The 20,264-nt window shown below is 36.0% G+C and overlaps 1 protein-coding gene across 1 annotated transcript in view; it reads left to right on the forward strand.

Moving 5' to 3' along the window:
- LOC124605968 (solute carrier family 22 member 7-like) overlaps window positions 1–20,264 on the forward strand; it is a 75,511-nt gene that overhangs the window by 43,293 nt on the left and 11,954 nt on the right. Inside the window, exons 4-6 of the mRNA XM_047137932.1 lie at window positions 12,003–12,160; window positions 15,190–15,358; window positions 17,776–17,997. Coding sequence (XP_046993888.1) covers window positions 12,003–12,160; window positions 15,190–15,358; window positions 17,776–17,997 — 549 coding nt within the window. The remainder of the gene's footprint in view (window positions 1–12,002; window positions 12,161–15,189; window positions 15,359–17,775; window positions 17,998–20,264) is intronic.

Genomic DNA, 20,264 nt, shown 5'->3' on the forward strand with positions numbered 1-20,264 from the left:
AGTAGCACACGAAGTATTTTGAGGGAGCATCAGGGATGCCATCTTTGGCTTTGAGCTATTGGCGTGGTACCGACATCTTCTTTTGTCGATCAGCACAGCGGCTTAGTCGTTGCAGCGAAGTGCGACGTCCGCTGACTAGTCATCAGTTTGTCCGTGCTGGCGACATTTCTTCGTTTCTCATTTCTCTCCTCAAAGGACCCGCTCATGACTGTTTGTCGGTGTTACTTATCCGGTGTCGCGAAGTTTCTTGGACGGCGACTGACTCTTTGGTCGTTCATGTATACTTCTCTCGTTGGGCAGAAACGTGACCAATATAGACAAACGTGCTGGCTTTCCTTGTTTCACCTCTATTCTGGGGTAGTCGGACACTGTCCTGTCGTCCTCCTCCACGTCGACAGATACGTCACACATGTGACTGGAGCATTGACCACTGATGTGCGTACTACGCTTGCCGTTGATCTCCTTGGAAGCATTTCACATCTGATCAGTTGTTGATCTGCTGGTGCTGACTGCTGCTGCACAAACTCCGCTGGTCATCGGCCTCCTTATTCGACTACTGCCTCTTCTGAATATTGTAGCTTAACGTCTCAAATTCTCTAAAATAGTCTATTCACCTAACCTATAATAAGACTTTTTTCTGTATAATATATTTTAATAATAATGTAAGTCTATTTTTCTGCCAGACCTGTGTTTTGTATAAACGTTAGTGACACATAATTATTATACAAACCATAAATAACATATAATTATTATATGTTGTAATTATACATCTACACCTGGGTCTGTCGTATTATGGTGGGCAGGGGGGGGGGGGGGAGGGGTTGTGAGCGATCAGAACTGGAGGGAGCAGAATAGTGGTTAGCACAACAGCCCCTATGGAACTTTGCGTTATGAATTGTCACTAAAATTGCAGTTTTTGTATAACACTTGAATATATTCCCTACAAATTGTGGTGACCTGAGCAATAAATACGCCTTCAGAACGTTATTTTACCGTTGGAGCAAGAATGTAAAGGGCAACAGAATGATGCTTTGCTATGTAGCTATTGACAATTGTTGTAAAAAAGACGCTACACAGAGTCATAGCCCGACGATCGTCATGAGTTTTGAAAGTATTTCATACAGTAGTAAGATATTTAAGGTAATTACAGATAAGCTAGATCTTTGTTGTCTGGTTCTGTGACGCTAAAGACATGAACAGATAGTATCAGTTACTTAAGATTTACAAATTGTCATAAAAATGTAATCAAATCAGATATGCTGATGTGTGCTACTGTAAAATTGTATAGCACATTCAGAGCAGTCAGTGTCAGCAGAATCCACCTGCCTGACAGCATTATGGATTGACGTTATTCTTATGCCTGGCTGTAGGTATAGCCGATGGCCCCAGCAGTTCCTGTGCTATTTAGTATTGTCCTTAAGATTACACAATGTGATAGGAACAAATTAAATGTGAAAAAATTCACGGAGTGAATTCCAGATCATTAAAATCTTTATTTCTGCACTTAACTTTCTCATTTCCTTATATTTCAGCTACAACTGCCAATTTTCAGTTACTTGAATATCCCTGTCAGTATTTTAATTATAATGTCTAACTGGTAAAATAACCTTAACTAATTGTTAAGTTACATAGAAATATTTTCTGTTAATCTAATATTTAAACATTCAGCATAACTACCAATATTGCATATCTAGTAATGTTGTATAAAATACTTATCTGTAATTCTCTTAGTTTTTTATCTCTTTTCAGGCATTTGTCTTGTTAAGTTTCTTGATTAGAGTCTTCATTGATAAAGAAAAGTCTTTCATACATTTTTTTATAATTCGTAATGCCCATATGGTAATGCATCTATTTTTCCAAAACATATATTTTGTTATCATGAAGACTCAACATATTCCCATTTATTTCAACTATGTGAGTTTTGTGTTTTTAACTTTGGATTATATTAATCTTCCTGTACTGTTCTCTGTTGTTAAACAAACAATATTTATTATCTGAGATTATTCTATTTTTAATCATGCATTTCTTAAAGCAATAGATTTTTCTCAGTTTTATCACCAAATTCATAAACATACATATTTAAAACTGCAAAATTTGTCCATTATTTTTCCATTCAATTCATGTTTCTTGTTTCCTAAGGCTTCCTTGTTTGATTGTTGATTACCACAAACAGTATCTTCACATAATCACTATTCTCAAATTTATTACTTATCGTTTTCATGTCTTCATATATACCTTCAATTTTTATAATGTAGATATAACCGTCCCTGCCTTGATAACACAATTCGAAATATTCTATAGTGAAAATCAAATATCAGTTCATTAGGTACATCAAGCATACTCATTCCAACAAAGACTGGATTATTTAATGTAATTTGTGTATCATTCATATGAGTTGCCTAAAGATTTTCATTACATGTGGTACTTCCTTTATTGTTTGGATTTGTAGTAAGTTTATCACACTTTTCTCCATTGATACTAATTTTATATCAACTCTATTTCTAATATTTTCCATTGTTATACCAAATACGTAATCTTCTTCACAATATAGAAATTATAAACAAAACAATATTTGGCTTTAATTCTCATTTCTATATTTAAATCTATATACTCCAACCACTCCAACTGATGATATATAAAGAATGATTGTATATTTGATATTTTCATTCCAAAAACTGTTAAAGACTTCTATAGTGTACTACAAAATCGTGTTTGACATTGAGAAAGGTCAACAACTTGCTTACTTTAATTCCTCACACAGCTTTATTTTAAGGAGTTAAAGCAATTTCTATGTATGTAAATCATGTCATTATGTTGGATATTCTAAATCTACTAAAAATATATGCAGCTTTAGCAGTGTTTCATATTTCACAACACTGTGATATACCTCCTCTTATTACCTTTTGATCCATTAAAATCGTATTATAAACTTGTAATTAATCAAGTGGTTGCTTAATCATTTTCAACATTGCATCCAAAGTTATCCTGAAAAATTACAAACATCAGATGTTCTAACAGCAAATTTAATTTAATACATACTGGATTGTTATTTTTCCATTTAAATTATCATGATGCTGAACCTTTTTATATTCTGTGAGTAATGACATTCACACATTGTACAAACTTAAGACTTATTATCTCTTGATTTTTCTTCAGGAGTTAACGATTTCATTTCTTTAGTTTCAAAATAAATTGCTCCAATATCATCAACCTCTTTTTTGATACATTCATTAAATATCTTACGAAATTGATCCCCTACAAACAACAGTCTCTATAGTGTCTATTCATATATTTCACATATTATTGAATTGAAATTTGTTCATACTTTTGAAGTTAAAGTTTCCTAAATGATAATTTTTTCATACGATCTTCATCCAAAATCATTGTAAAAGATTTTGTTAATAATATTTAGAAATAGTTTTTCCAAATACACAAGGAATTATTTTACTGTTGTCATTTTTACGTCATATTCATTCATACATTGGCCACAAAGCGTTTGATAACCATCTTATGTTTATTTCTATGAAATTTAATTATCAATTGACTTCTTAGTATTACAATATTTACAAAATTGACATTTGAAACAAGAATGCTCTGGTTCTTTTCCAACATTCTCCATTCATACCAAAAAATTTATAAGAAAAGTAAAAAATTTAATAAAATTTTTTCTCTTTTATGGAATCCATTATAGCAATAATCATCAACAAGCTTATACATAAAAATAAGCCAATGTTTATGATAATTGAGGAGAATAATGACCCATCCTTTAATGTAAGTCAAATTGCAAATGTGTTTGGACATGAATGGCGTAGAAAATAAACCAATCGAAACTATTGTAAAACATTTGAAAATGTTTAGTCGAAGTGAAAGATGACTACCTAAACATGGGAGATATTTAAAAAACTTAATTAGGAACCTGGTCTATATCCTTTAGTTACGACTTCCAAAATTCCTCATGTAGAAAATTTCCAAATTAGATTTACAGACGAACTCTGGCTTCAGTCTGTAAACATGGATAATATAAGATAAAAAAACCTAATAGCTGTATAATGGTCAAATAACTCACTTAGAAAATCTAAAAAATTGAGAATATCATATTCAGAATTTTAATGTAGTAGTTGATACAGTTATAGAAAGTTTATATAAAAGAAACAAAGAAGTAAATACATTATAACCTCATCTTGCTCCTTCAACAACCAGTGAAAATTTGAGGTTGGCATTCACTCTATTAACATCATTTGAGAATGAATTTGAATATACTTATAATGAAATTCTAACACAATGAAAGTATTTACCAAACTACTTGTAAATAATTGATTTTTGTCATTCTAATTGTGGAGTAATCTTAAAAACTTAGTTGCTATCGTAATTCAATAACTTTATGTCAAAAACGAAAGAAACTTTAAGAATAGTTTGCTGGTATATTTATTTTCATATTTTAAATAACTACACACAAGGACAATCGATTTATGACACAATAAAAATTGTCACAGCAAAAAGAATCTGTGTTTCCTTAATAACAATTCTACCCAATCTGTAAATAACTTTTCTTTTTACCATTTATCAGTACTCACTTTATGAAAAAGAATATTATATTTTGTTTTTATAACTGGTGATTTAATCATACAGAGCATTGGTTATCCATAGTTTGTTCTATTAGTCCATATACTTTAGCATTTATTGATTGTAGGATTCAGGTAATGGTTGAGTTTTAAAATGTTTACCCAACTAACTTTAACTTGAAATTCTAATACAAAATATTCAGATAACATGTTTTGGATTGTTGATAAGAAAGTCACAACATCTATCTACAGACATCTGTGTTATTCAAACAACTTCATTATGAAAATTTTTATTTCCCACTAATTCTTCTTCATGAATTACTGTTAATCTCTCAATTAACTGACTATATTATTGATCAAAGCATATTCGATGGGCTTTGCAAATAATTCCTTATAAAACCTTTACCTTTCTTCTCAGGTGAACTTATTTCTGAATAATCTGAAGAATCTTTAGTTTTCTTCTTAAGTTAGGGAAATAATCATGAACAATTTTTTTTTCAAATATTTCTTATCTCTACTCGATTTTATTTTATTTAAGTTATTTACAGAATGTAATGCTCCTGACTGATAGAATTAGATGATCCAAAATCATAAAGTTTTTCACCAATATCATCCTCAGCAATCTGTGCTACAGGTAAAAAATTCATTTATCCATCTGTTTAATTCTATGTCTTTTCGCCAATAACTAAAGTATCTCCACCGAATTCAGCTGGTAATTTACCAGTATATTTAAATATACCTGCAGGTCTCAATAAAAAAGTTTTGTCTTTACTACGATTAATATACTTCAACACTTATTCCCTAAATTTATTTCTTCAGCATCACCATCCATTACTTTTTTAACGGCGTCTGTCTTGTTTCTACTTTTAGTCGCTTCTTCATACTTCTTCAACACATTCTGTATGTTCGATTCACTTAATGTATACAAACATTGTGGCCTTTTTTTAGAATTAATTTCTAGTATACCTCCAAAGTCTTCTGTATAATAACGATAGGATGTCATTCATTTTTCAGCTTCATCTCTTCCTTCAGTAGCTTTTAACGCATTATCACCTAATGTAATTCATTTTTGCTTGTTCTGTAGGATCGTTAACCGGTTGTTCTTCTTCTTTATGTTTTTCATATTAGATTCTCAGTTGATTTTTCCAAAGGTTGAATTGTTCTTCTAATTCTCCATTTTGCTTTCTATTTCGTTTAGCTTTCTTAAGAACTTCTGTGTCCTATTTTGCAAACATTAATTGGATATGAAAAACATTCATTATATATTTTAATCTTCAAATTTTATGTTTGATGTACTTATTTGGTGATTGTGCTTGACAACATAATCATTAAGAAATAATGCATTTTAGTTGTGAATTTGGCTTCATTTGTTTTTCTAGTCATGTCTGTTGTAAAAATTACAAGTTGTTCATTCAAAATTTACTATACATTTCCTTAAAATCATAAAAGTTTAAATCACTTCCAACAAACTCAAGGTAAACACGACTTAAATTTGTTTCATTTGGCTGAAAGTATTTATGAAATTAATATTATCTCAGACTATTTGTTTTGGCATTTTTAGTAAGTTTGATCTAAATAAAAGGATCTGTTTCTTTATGTCTTTCTCGAGTAAAATATTCTCTACCTGTACCATTATTTTCAAGAATGAAGTCATCAAGTATTAATACTAACTTATCTTGATTTGGTGTAATGGAACAATTTCGTCATAACCTTCAATACTATGTCTGATCTAAAGTATTGGAGTAATTGTATAAATCATTAATTTTACCCATATCAACCATCCAGGAACATGAGTATAATTATCAACCATTAATGCAGTTTCTCTACAATCACTTGGTCCTAATATTGCATACTGACTAGAATTTGGTATAAGTTTACCAGGTTTTTCTTTCTTTTCTGGAATTTTTATTTTTGGTTCCCAGTCTGTGATTTACTTAAATTCAATCGAAATATCCAATACTTAACAATTCAGCAGATGAAATTCGAAATATATTTACTGTTAAAATGATGTAAAAGTTAGTGTTGGATGTGTACTTGGAGTTAGTAGACAAATTGCTGGGGCCAATAAAAAGACAGTTCTTAACAATGTTCCTAAAATTATTCCATTCGAGTTAATTAATAAAATTTTAACCTATGTGATGGAATTTTCTTAAGCAAAATGATCTTCTTCAAAGCGAGCATATCATAATTGCTTCAGTTCAACTAAATGGAGAATTTGGTGGACCAATAATCCATGAACCACATTATCATGTAGGTATTCCTATTTTTGCTACTATTCATGACTTATAAATTACTCTGACTGATGAATATGGTAGTGTCATTGACTTCAAACTCGCTTGTGTCAGAGTTGTTGTAAAAATGTGTTAATAAACTGTAACCTAATAAGTCATGAACAAAATCTAGAGGTATCAGTTTCTTTTATTTTCTGTAAATGATGGAAATAAATGTAATTTAACGATGAAGATACTGAAATAAATATTGTTGATGGATGGCGTCATCCAAATCATGCACAGTTATGTATCAATTTTAGAAATGCTATAGTTAATGGTGCGGGATGAATATCATATTATCAAATTATGGTGGGAAATTCAATAAAAAATTAATTGATAACTATGGGGCTAAAGTATCTTATTTTGTGTCCATACAGAAAGGAAGTAGTATTTTATATAGAACGTAATTTACTTTCATCAGAAGCTGCTATATTTGACTTCATGAGCTACTTATGGTATACTCTTGGAAGGATGTATTTATAATAATTTAGTATACACTTCCTAAGGAAGGAAAAATCATATTAGAATCTTCGGAAATTCGTGTACCAGTTGTTAAATATCAACCAAATTACGAGTTAGAACAGCTGTCAAATATTCTGTGAAATCCCATATTTACGATATTTTTTTATGAACTACACACTGCAGTAGTTACCAGTTTGAGTGGCAAGAATAATTTTGAACTTCATATCACAACTTTCTATAACTCTGCCGAATTTGATGTGCGATATTTCATATTCATTGTGTTTAATACAAATTTTAACGATAATTTGTTACTTGACTCTTCATTATTCGTCACATTAATCAACAGGAGGTATGTTTTAAAAACGAATAAAACGAGATTTTCCCTGAGGAAATGTCGAATGTTAATCCCCAAATAGTTTTTTCAAAGCATACCATGTATTTCTAGATTTTAAATGGGTTGTAATATTCACATCAGACACTGTCATAACTCCATGTAATTTCATTTCAAATTATCTGATCCATGACAGTAACATGAGCCATGGAGAAAATTGTTACTTTACAAAAACGACTATGCAACTTTGCACAACCTTTCATTAAAACATTCCTGATTGTAGCGTATGTAACAATGTATGGTGATAAAATTTTAACTTTCGATGCACAGCACAGAATACATAAAGAAAATATTTACTTTATAAATGAATAAAAAATTTGCGTAAGTTACAGAAGTGTTAATTTCATGTTTACATTACATATTAAAGTATTTTCAGAAAGACAGACGGATTAATAACGGAGAAAGTTTAGTATGTTAATTAGAATATGATACTTCAGAGATCTCTTGTTATATAGATGATTTTAGCACTTTTAATTTTCAAAATCCGTTAATATTTGCATGAAATCAATTTTTTTTTACTCCACACATCCCTACAAAACAACATGGGTCTAGCCTGTGTAAGTCTTCTTAGGCTGCTGAAGGCTCTGAATGTTTACAGTTCGTACTAGACCCGCAGTATGTGGTCTCTCCATAAGATAATACTGATCTACTCGACAGTGTGGCGTCAGAGGAAATGAGATAGAGCTGTGCAGTGGCTTTTTCCTGATAATTCCAAGAATGTCCCACTTACACTTTCTATATGCACCATTAACTAAGCAGTTCATAACTCCATTCACAGACGGCGCTAAAGCAACTGGCATTTGCAACGGCATTGGGATATATTTCATTTTTATCATACAATATTCTCTTTAAATCTAATATTGAGTGTTGCAGAGGAACATTACATGTTATATACATGTCATCACTTCAACAAAAATACGAAAATGTGAAGAAAATTATTTATTTACACCCTAAATAAACTGATGAAACTAGCATTTTTATAATGAAATTGTCATTAAGATTTCAACTATATTTACAAGCTGCGATCGAAAACATTTGTTCCCAGAATGCGTGGGTGAGGAGTGGGGTGGATACCATAACACTGGGGATAACGATCATCATTTCACTGCTGTGCAAGCTCTGCTTCCTTAATTAAAAGTGATGGGAAGAGATGCAAACGAGAATAGCTACCTTGACTTCCAGATAGACTTCGAAAAAACACAGAGCTTAGAAATGAAATAAGGAGAGTAAACTTCAAGGAAAAAGGTCTCTAATTTTCATTCATATGGCAGCGAATGTTTTTGGACATTTAGAGAGGGAATTTTTCATTTACATTACTTCTAAGAGCACAGTTAAGTAATAATATACACTCCACTGGAGAGCTTACAAAATTTTATTATGAGTTATTCTTTGCGTGATTGACTCAAATATTTTTTCAAATGTGCACTTTTTGTAAAAGGAATATGAAATTAATTGTCTTTCCATTCAACTTTTGTATGAAAAAGTTATTGTTTTATTATATGCAAGCATGATAAGAAAATATATTCGTTTTTATTAATTTTCTAAGTAATTTACACTAAAATAGGAGTGTTTGAAGGAAAATATCTGCAGACGTGTGTTATAGTAGAATATTTCAACCGGTCGTGGATAACATGAGTCGGTCCTGGCATGAGCCATGGCTGAGCCAACTGAGCCAGGAGCGATAAAAATATTCTACTCAGAGGGGAGAGCGGGTAGGTGGTAAGAATAAGTTGAACGCCTCTATGCAGTGGGAGGTTTGTCTGATGTCATAGAAGAAGAAACATGAGTCGATTTAGAAGAGATAGGGGATCCAGTAACCGAATTTAAGAGAGCTTTTGAGGATTTAGGATCAAATAAGACAGAAGGCATGGACAACAATGCATAAGAATATCTGAAGTGGTTGGGGGATGTGGCAACAAAACGACTATTCACTTTTGTGTGTAGAAGGTATTAGACTGGCGACATGCAATCTGTCTTTCCTAAAAAAATCACCTACACAACTCCCAAGAGTGGAGAGATATGAGAATTATCGCAGAACCAGCTTAACGGCTCATGCATTCTAGTTACTGATAAGAAGTATATACAGATGAATGGAAAAGAAAAGATGTGTTAGATGACGATCAGGTTGGCTTTAGGAAAGGTAAAGGCAGCAGAGGCAATTCTGATGTTGCGGTTGATAATGCAAGCCAGGACTGAAGAAAAATGAAGTCACATCAATCGGATTTGTAAACCTGGAAAAAGCGTTCGACAATGTAAATTCGTCATTGATGTTCCAATTTCTGGGTATGAAATAGGAAAATATGGTTAATATACAACAAGTACATGAGCCAAGACGGGATAATAACAATGGACGAGAAAAAAGGAAGTGCTCGATTTAAAACTGGTATAAGACAAGGTTTTGATCATTTGGCCCTACTGTTCATTCTGTATATCGAAGAAGCAATGATGGAAATAAAACTAAAGTTCAGGAGTGGAATTAAAATTCAAGGTGAAAGGATATCAATGTTACTATCTGCTGATGAAGTTGCTATCTTACTGAATTTGAATGAGAATTTCATGATCTACTGAATAGAATGAACAGTCTAATAAGCATGGAATATGTACTGAGTGTAGACTGAAGAAAGAGGAAAGTAATGAGAAGTAGCAGAAGTGTGAACAGTGGGAAACTTAACATCAGGATTGGTGGTCACAAAGTAGATGAATTTAGCGTATTCAGCAACCGAGGCAGCAAAATAGCCAGTAATGGATGGAAAAAGGAGGACATCAAGAGCTGACTAGCACTGGGAGAAAGGGCATTCCTGGCAAAGAGAAACTAACTAGTAAACATAGGCCTTAATTTGAGGAAGAAGTTCTTGGACGTGTATCTTAGAAGCAGAGCACAGTATGGTAATGAACACAGATTGTTGGAAAACCGAAATAGAAGAGATTCTAAGCATTTGAGGTGTGCTGCTACAGACGTATGTTGAAAATTAGGTTGACTGATTGAGTGAGGAATGAGGAGATTATGTGCAGAATCGGAGAGGAAAGGAATATGTTGAAAACACTGACAAGAAGATGGTACAGGACGAAATGACATCTGTTAAGACATTAGGTAATAACTTCGATAGTCCAAGAGGGAGCGGGATTGGGAGAGGAATTCGTGGCTGGCTGCCTCAAACCAGTCAGAAGACTGATGACAAAAAAAAGTAGCCATACATTGCACCAATTGGGTACCTAGGAATTCTAGAGCACACACAGAAGGTGCATTCGTGGAGGAAGAAATGCTCTTTTTAATGTTTAACGATCCAACACGATGTGGTTTCATCTACCTGGAACTGGACTCATTGTAGTAGTAGCATGTACGCATGTTAATAAGAATTTTTCGAAAGTATGTAAACTATGCTTATGTACTTCTTATCACTGATTTAAAGATGTGTGCACAGTGATAAATTCTCTTTGTAGTATCTTTACTTCAAGTGCATTGTAGATCTGATGATGACAGCACTGCTCTTTTGACCTCGATGATTGTGAAATAAAATACTATGTGATCTTGCCGGGCAAGAGGTTTTCCTGTTTACCACTGACGATCTCTCTCTATGGGCATGTGGAACCTACAAAATCGAAAAAGTTAATGCTGATGCTCTTGACGGTCCATAGGTCAGAGAACGTTTTAGACATTCCTTTTGAATTGTTGTTCAGAGACAAAGAGAAGACAGCATGCAATCATTTAACAAGGTTTCGAATGGTTTCATCAAAAATTTACAATATATCCGAGAAGCTGTAATTGATCAGATGTTCCTGCTTGAAAAGTTGCGTTATGAATTTTCACTAAAATTACAGTTTTTGTATCGCATTTGAATGTATCCAGTACAAACTGTGCTGATCCGTGGAATAAACATTAAGGTACGCCGTCAGAAAGTAATTTCACTATGTTAGAAAAAATGTAAGGGGCAAAAGAATTATGCTATTCTATGTAACTATTGACAATTGTAAAGAAAGACGCTCCTGCTACACAGTACCACAACCCGTCGATCGTCATGCGTTTTGCAAGTATTTCATATTGTTGTAAGATACTCAAGGTAAATACAAATATGCTAGATCATTGTTGTCGGGTTCTGTGACGCTTAAGAGATGAAAAAATAGTATCAGCTACTTACGATTTAAAATTTGTGTAACAATGTAATCAAATCGGATAAGCAGATGTGAGCTACATTAATGCTCTAAATTCGTTGTTACTGTAAAACTGTATAGCACTTTTTAAGCAGTCAGTATCAGCAGAAGCCACCTGGCTGGAAATCCAGCATTACCGATCAACGTTATTCCTATGCCTGGCTGTAGGTACGGCCGACGGCCCCAGCAGTTCCTGTGCATGGCGGCCCATGTTATCAGCAGGCTTTTGCTGGTCCTCACACCAGACGTCCTTTTGCTCTTCATCCTGGCGGAGTCCCTCATATCAGCTGCTGCAGGGCCTATGATCGAATCAGCGTTGGCTGTTGGTGAGTGAATTGTGGGAATCCATACTCCGACATGTAGTAATTGCTTTCAATTTGTTTTAGTTTCTTTATTCACTTTATTATTTCCTGCAGCTGCATTTGTTAGTCATTCTGTAACATCTGTTAATGCTACTTGCCGATAATCTGTGGTGGTTTATCGCTGTTGTTCGCGTTGCGCGCAATGAACCTAAGACATGGGGCCGCACAGCTGTATCCATGAGATGCGGGTTCAGCGAAATGTATTTAATGGCACTTTGTAACATGTAATTATTGTGTCAGTCAGCGTGTTAGATATTAGATGAATCATTAGTGTCAGGTCTTTTGACCTAGTAGACGTATCAGTGTGAAAGATATCCCCGGACGATGTGGTATGCAGATGTTTATCACATTCATGTCTTGGTGTTCGTGTAAAAAATGGGATAATAAAGACATTTTGTTACTATTAATTGGTTAATTTCATTTACAGTCGTTACTGACCACATCATCGGCTGATACTAATACTGGACAGTAGGCCTTACTACTGAAATTTATGTAATCATATCCAGAAAATTGGAGGCTTAAGAACCACAACGGATAAAGGATAAAAGTGTGGTAAGAAAATCCGAAGCGAAGATGGTTACAGCCGCAGGACCATTAAAAGGGAGAGTTAAGGCATCATCAAATGGAATATGTGCGATAAAAGGAAAAATTGTGCGCGTTTGAAGCCACGCTTGCGGGTAACAGCTTTGAAAGGTTCTTGTTGAGAAAGTGGGAGTGCTATTTTTTCTTAAACCGTGGAAATGGAAAATTTATTAGATCATACTGAGGTAGATAGTAGTTTTACGGAAATAAAGCAATTTTACTTCTCTGGAACATTAACTGATAATTTTACATCAAAACACCACCAATATTAAAAACTTGTTATCTCATTATTTATGTGTTTGTACTGCAAATCCCCTGTTCTGTGTGTGTTAGAGAATATGTAGTGCTAATTTTAAGGGATATCTTTCTCATTCCACCCTCATACTGCGTAAGGCAAGAATACGACCATCAGTATGCCTCGCTATGTTCCTTAATCTGTCTTATCTTAACCTGCCTGTCCCTACGCGACTGTTACAATTTTATCTACTATAACGTGTTCCTTGAATACAGATCAACTGTTATGTCGAAGCAGAATGACTGTAATTGAAGAATGGTGCGAACTGAAGGACAAAATTCAATACCAGAAGATATGAATTATCAGATTACCTGATGAAACTCCTACCGTCCGTGAAAGTAAGAATCTTTTGAATGGAATAAATCGTGGTCTATGAGGGAAAGCGGAGTGAGAATAAATAAATAAAACATGAAAGTAAAGAGATTTACCGGGAATGATATTAGCCACAGGGACCAAGTTTTAGACGATTAAAAGGATGTTGCTGTCATGAGATCGAAATACTCTTCAGAAAATATCTAGTAGCAACAAAATAGAGCGTAATTAAAGAAATAAATTTTTGAGAATGTCTACCCGAAGCACAGAATTGTATGACACTGCATCATAGGCTGTAAGGAAATGGGAACTGAGCACAACGAAAGCATTTGAGATGTACGTCTACAGAAGGCTGTTGTGTATAAAATTGCCTTAGAACATTTATGAACAATCTGGAGGATCTGGGAGGGGAATACGCGTGAAATAAAATAGAACGTGAAGGACGACAGGATGTGTGCTTGGACGTAAGTGTACAACTTCCAAGGTAGTTGGGGCCCCAGTCATGCAGTTATCGTGCACATGAATCAGGATATATATTTCTAAATTCGCGGTGACCATGTTCTACACTATCTCCTAGATTTTTACAGTGATTATCCAGTTGACGGTCCCGCCAACCAAAATGAAGACTGCACACATAGTTTCCTGGTTTGATGAACACTCAGGTGCTATAAATAAAGCATTATACACCGAAATCGTAATCGCATGGAAATGACAGGGACTGCTTGGACCAGCGGGTGACACGTGCAATTATGTTCCTCACACTTTGGCAGCTCAACGGCATCAAGGTGTGAATTCAACTGGTTTTCTGCTGAGTATGGTGTATTTGTAAATTCCTTACATCGCAGAATCGAAGCAGTTACAGCATTAGAGGCGGTTTCTCCCGGTATTACCTTGATTGTAGTAATCAGTACTCTGTTGCAAAGGAATCTTCGGTGGGCAGCAGCAGAACAGTGTAAGGAGTGACAACCCGAGTGCGAATTATAAAGAAAACCCTATCACTATACTGTTGCCATCACTTCATCGCGGCCAAAGAAATGAGTTGATGTAATTACCAGTGGACCCAACCATCCCATATATCTAATGGAGTATAATAATTACCTGGATTTAAGCAAGAGGAATAATCACTTGCAAACCTAAATAAGGGTAATACTAAGACGAGAATCGTCCCTGTTGAAATGAGATGCAGAGTAAGTGCTATTCAGTCTAGTGTTACAGTCTCTTCAGTGAGCCTATGCGAATAGGACATGAGACTGCTCGAAATTTTCTTATGACTGCGGCGCATTTTATTCAGTACCCCATTTTAAATGCCTATAGCCAAATCAGGCAGTAGTTAAGGCGAGGTCAGGCTATATTCCTGGTACTCGTTAATAAATTACCGTCACTGGACGCGCATCGCAGCCCTCCATCATGTTTGGCCGATGCTTCTGGGTGCCGAACCTGTGTTTAGGAAACGTTCCGAAGCTCTGTGAGGAATACCTGGCCACTGCAGTCCAAGATCTGTCGGCGTCTACAGTGACCAATTGTTATATCGCTGCCCTTTCTGATTCTATTCCAAAAACTTTCCTCTATCACTGGACTCTGTAAAACTTGATAGATGACAGATGACGCAAGCAAAACCCTCGTTTCCGTTTTATGTGACACTACTGCAGCACATCTAAATCAATAGCTTTACAGTGTTGTGCATTACATCTATCCATTTTATTTTCTCCAAATTTGTTGAAGCTTAGATTACTTTTTGATGTTGATACTTTAATAGTTCGAGTTCGATCTAGATCAAAACTGATGCACTTCCTTTCTGCTTTAGGTCTGGAACTGACAGACATCAAACATCGGACGACGCTGAACTATTTCTCAAGCAGCAGCTTGGGGGTTGGCATTATGGCTTCCGGCTTCTTAGCTTGGCCTCTCCGCAACTGGAACTACTTTCTGTCTTGCTCTGCAGCGTTCTGCTTAGCGCTGTTTTTATTCTTCAGGTAATTTGCAGCGTGAAGAAAACTAGACAGACATAATTCTGAATATTTGTGAGGAGTGTGTCGTTATAGGATTCTTTTCTGAATAATAATACGTTTCCACTACCCATTATCACATTCAATTCTCCAAACGTGAGACTTTTTTTTCTGCGAGAGCGATCTTTCATTTTAAGTTTTCTTTAAGATGCAATATATATCTGTCTGTGAAAGGCCTACATTTCCCACTTCGACTGTAAAAATAAATTATTTCCCTTGTTGGGCAGAATCGGCTTTCATTTATTTTGTACACTGTAAATGTGAACATTCGTGTTAATTTTTCTGTTCGATCTTGATAAATTCCATCGTAGAAATTACATATTTGTGGTATACATTGACAATTAGATTTGATTTTTATATATGGAAGCAGTATCATTAAGTCTCCATCCGTTTCAGAATGGGATCTATTTTTTATTTCTAACGTGTAGTGGCACAGTCCTTAGAATCGCGAGGCGCTAACGCATGCTCATGTGGATAAAATGAAGAATTTTGTAACCTACTTCAGTAACAATTATTAATAAATAGCATGATGTAAACACGATAACCTTACAGTGAAACTTTTCCACATTCAAATATAATGTAATCGAACGGTAATGAGATGGATGGAGAGTTTGAGAAGATGATGAATACTATTCTCATTCTAACTGTACATCACATTCTTTCAGAAATGGCTCTGAGCACTATGGGACTTAACACCTGTGGTCATCAGTCCCTTAGAACTTAGAACTACTTAAACCTAACTAACCTAAGGACATCACACACATCCATGCCCGAGACAGGATTCGAACCTGCGACCGCAGCAGTCGCGCGGGTCCGGACTGAGCGCCTTGAACCGCTTGACCACCGCGGCCGGCGCATTCTTTCAATAACTCAGAATGTACTAACATTTATTTCTCAAAGTGGCTATTTAACTGGCGTTTTTATAACTTTTCTTATGTCTTTTCACCACAATCCCTTACACGTTTCGATTGGCTGTCATTTTCAAGGGCAGTATTATATTAGTCTTATAAAGTGGTTCATTATATGCATAGTATCACGTTAATATTCTCAACCATGAGACAAGTACCGGATATGTATGCAATCCAGGTTACTATCAGTCCATCGCCTCTTTTCCCCTCTTTCTGACAGTCTCCTCATCCCCCTCTGAGTCCATCCCCTGCTGCTTCGTCTCTATCATTCTTCCCCACAGACCGCAATGCTTCTCTCTATGTCCATCTACCTTCCTCTGTACATCTTCTCCTCCCTCTATCCATACTACCTCATGTCCATCTCCCCCTCTTTTCTGTCTCTGTCGATCTCCTATCTCTCTGTCGATGTCTCCCTCCACCTTTATTTGTCCATCTTCTGATCTTTCTTTCTCTCTACATCTCCTCTTCTCCCTTCATTGTCTATGTTCTCCTCCCACCTAGCCCAACTCCTCGTGCCCTTTCTTTCTGTCTATCTCTTCTCCTCTCCTCCCTCGGTCGATCTTTGGTTTCCTTTCTCTGCCCATCTTGCCCCTCCCCTCCCTTTGTCCATCTCTTCCCTTTCTATTCATTTCCGTTTTTCCCTCTCTCTGTCCAATTCCTCCTCGGCACATAAATGTGTCCATCACCTCCATCGTCCTCTGTGTCTGTCCAACTCAGTCTCCACTTCTTTCTCCATGTTTTAACCCCATCCAAATCGGAGATCTATGCTTCTCACCTCTTCAGTATTTATTTACAAATAGTATTTAATAACTGTATCACGTTTGACTGAAATCGATTCAGCTGTTTAGGAGTAGTTTTATACTCGTGACCTTAAACGCACATGCCACACATATTTTCCGTATATTTAACGTACGACCCATATATTTGTACTCATTATTCATATATGTTTCTAGCACTTTCGTTCAAATCCAGTTCGATGTTTATGACGTTATATCTCTTGAACTATGTTTTGTACAGTATAATTTAGCAAGTAGATTCGTTGCTAATCGAGTTAATAATAAAGACATTATACCTGGTGCGGAGGCTGTACACCATGAACAGTGAAAGGACAGTAAGAGATATTCTGTTTTCCCTTGCATCGTTCTTTGTATGTGTTTGGGAGGGGGGCAGTTCACAGAGATTTAAAAATATTTGTAAGGATGTTTGAAGTCACTAAGTGCTCTTATTCTCAAATACTGGATGAATATAGACTAGTTATTTGTAAGATAGGAGGCTCTTACCACACAATGATTTTTTCCAGACAGTAGTGGTATGTGTACAAACTTTGGTTGAAATGGTTCTAGTTGCTTAGGAGGAAATGGGGAACATTTATACATGTATACATAACTACATATATAGATATACACATATGCTTTTATTACATCTATGGATTTAAGAAGAGTGACTACATTCTCTCACGAGATGAACCCTGGGTAGGTGGTTCCCAGAGTCACCGCGGTGGTTGGCATGCAAAGGTCGCGAGGAGGACGCCTTGAAGTTGCTGCGTCGCATCGCCATCACCAACGGCGGTGAGGTCCCTTCGTTCGCACCGCAGGTGATGCGGACCGTGGCCAAGGCCCAGAGGGACAGAAAGGGCTTCCTCAGCCTCTTCACCAGCTGGAACGTCTTCAAAAATACTGTGCTGCTCATTATTGCAAGGTATGTGAACGCAGAGGAAAGCTACCATAAGGATTTCGCCTCCTCAATCCGCTGTCTTGAATAGATAGGTATCTGCTTATATCATAGTAACTGAATTACTGTTTCGAAAAGACTGTCAGGAGTTCGGAAATTAAACGCTTATGTATAAACTTACTAAGTGTATTACAGAGCGTACAATGACGGTAGGTATGGCAACATGAGACTAATTTGTATAAATAGTTGCTATTTGAGGTACTCATAGAATTGTCCTTGTGGTAAAAAGAGTGTAGATTGAATAAATTAATAAACCAGTAGATAAAGCTCTGGAATTATGTAACAGTTAATCAGATTTGGTGTCAATGGGTCATTGGTAGTGCTAGGCACATGTGTATTACGTCTGTATAAGTCAAAGGATTACATGAAAGCACAATTTAAAAATAAACATGCATCTCCTTACGAGAGTAATATCACCACTGAACTGTATTCAATTACGCAGCATTAACTGTAAACTTTCACAAATAGGTATATGTATATTTCACATGTGACTGTGATAACGTAAAGGGCATTCAAATATAAACGAGATGGGTGAAAGAATGTACTACTAAGTAAACTTCAATCACTCTTCTCACATTTATCTCTCTGTAAGGCAAGAAAGTCAGTGCCTTCAAGGGAAAAAGTTTGCGGTTGACTGTGCCTTGGTGTGGACCTCATAGTCAGAAAGGAAACCGACCACCGTGAATGTCTCTCCTCAGGCTCCAAAAGTCTGGAAATCGCATGGTGGAATTCGAGTCGTTATGGGGGAGTTGTAAGCGCTCCTGAGTGAACCTTCTTCAGCGACCTAAAAATTTCCCGGGCAACGTTTGAGTGGGCCCATACAGACGTCAGTGTTCTTTGGTTGAAGAGGTGTAAGGCTGGGTACAATCATGGTTTCATAGGCAATCACAAGCTTATCTCCAGAAAGTTATGGGCTGTCTTGCTTAACTGTCGACAAGTAATTAACATTTATGAAGATTTCTTTTGAGATGAACAGTTTCCATGAATTTTCTGCGATCTGTCGAATTTTTATTTGACTGCTCTTTATATCTCCATTGCTTGTTGTGGAAGGTTAAACAAAAACCTGAGAGTGGGAGTACTTTTAACTGTCTCCATAACTTTGGTCGATACTTGACTCACACAAGGCATTCGCACTATATGTGGTCACAACTCACCGAGTTTATGCTACCATAAATTAACATTTTAATGGTAATACCGCAATGGTAGTTGCACACCTGAGTGAAGTTGTACAAGATTTGCAAATTTTCAATTTTAGATCGCTTTATGAAAATTACTCGAAGTAATAGCAAAAGGACACCGCTACAAACGCGAGTAGGAGACAATTACGGAGATATGCTGTGGCAAGTATCTTCAACCAATGGTGTTGTTCTGGTGCGTCCGAAAGCAGCGCTCAATTCGGAAAGCGCCTAGGGCGTTTACAATGGTTTTTCGCGTTGACTTTGATGATTTTAAGCTACTTAGCCACGGTAGTGTTAATTGTGTCATAAATAAGAAACGACACGCATTATGTTAACATACGACTGCAGTAGCTTCCTCGAACATATTTGTCAAGGGAGATACAATAGACCGAGCAATGCGTCTTACTCCAGCATTGCAAGGTACCGTGGTAGGCTACAGCAGAAGCATGTGACGTGTTCAGAGAAAGAAGGCACACTTACTGTGACGTAAAGCATTCTCCACATCTACCTACGCAATACATCACGATGCCGCCATCTTACTTCCACACATCTATAGAAGGGGTGGATGCCGCATCCGCCGAAGGTGACTCGAGTGGACGTTATCGGAACGTGCCGGCACAGACACAGCGACACCCTGCCTATTTGTCACTTTCGGCGTCATGTGTTACTAAATTATAAGGTAATTCCAGGTTTTAGGTACATTATAAAATAATTTTTGTAGACAAACTTACGTCATAGTAGTATCCTCGAATTTATCCTTAGATCAACGTAAATCGGCATTTCAGCGAGGCATCTGTCCTCCATCTTCTGGAGAACGCTGCCGCATCCTGCTGAGAACTGATACATCTTACAATTGTGTTACTGGCTTGCTAAATACCTTTTATTTCGTATAAAAAATTACTAAATACAGAGTACTGCACACATCAAAACAAGTTTTGCGTCACCTTGGTTCCGAGAGTTCCGGAACCTGTGCAGAAAACAGGAGTAAACATTAACATCATTTCCGTCGTTTTCATTTCCCATGACAACAACACATTGCATGTTGTTCCACCATAC

The sequence above is a fragment of the Schistocerca americana genome, chromosome 3 (assembly GCF_021461395.2).
Source record: "Schistocerca americana isolate TAMUIC-IGC-003095 chromosome 3, iqSchAmer2.1, whole genome shotgun sequence".
Taxonomy (NCBI): domain Eukaryota; kingdom Metazoa; phylum Arthropoda; class Insecta; order Orthoptera; family Acrididae; genus Schistocerca; species Schistocerca americana.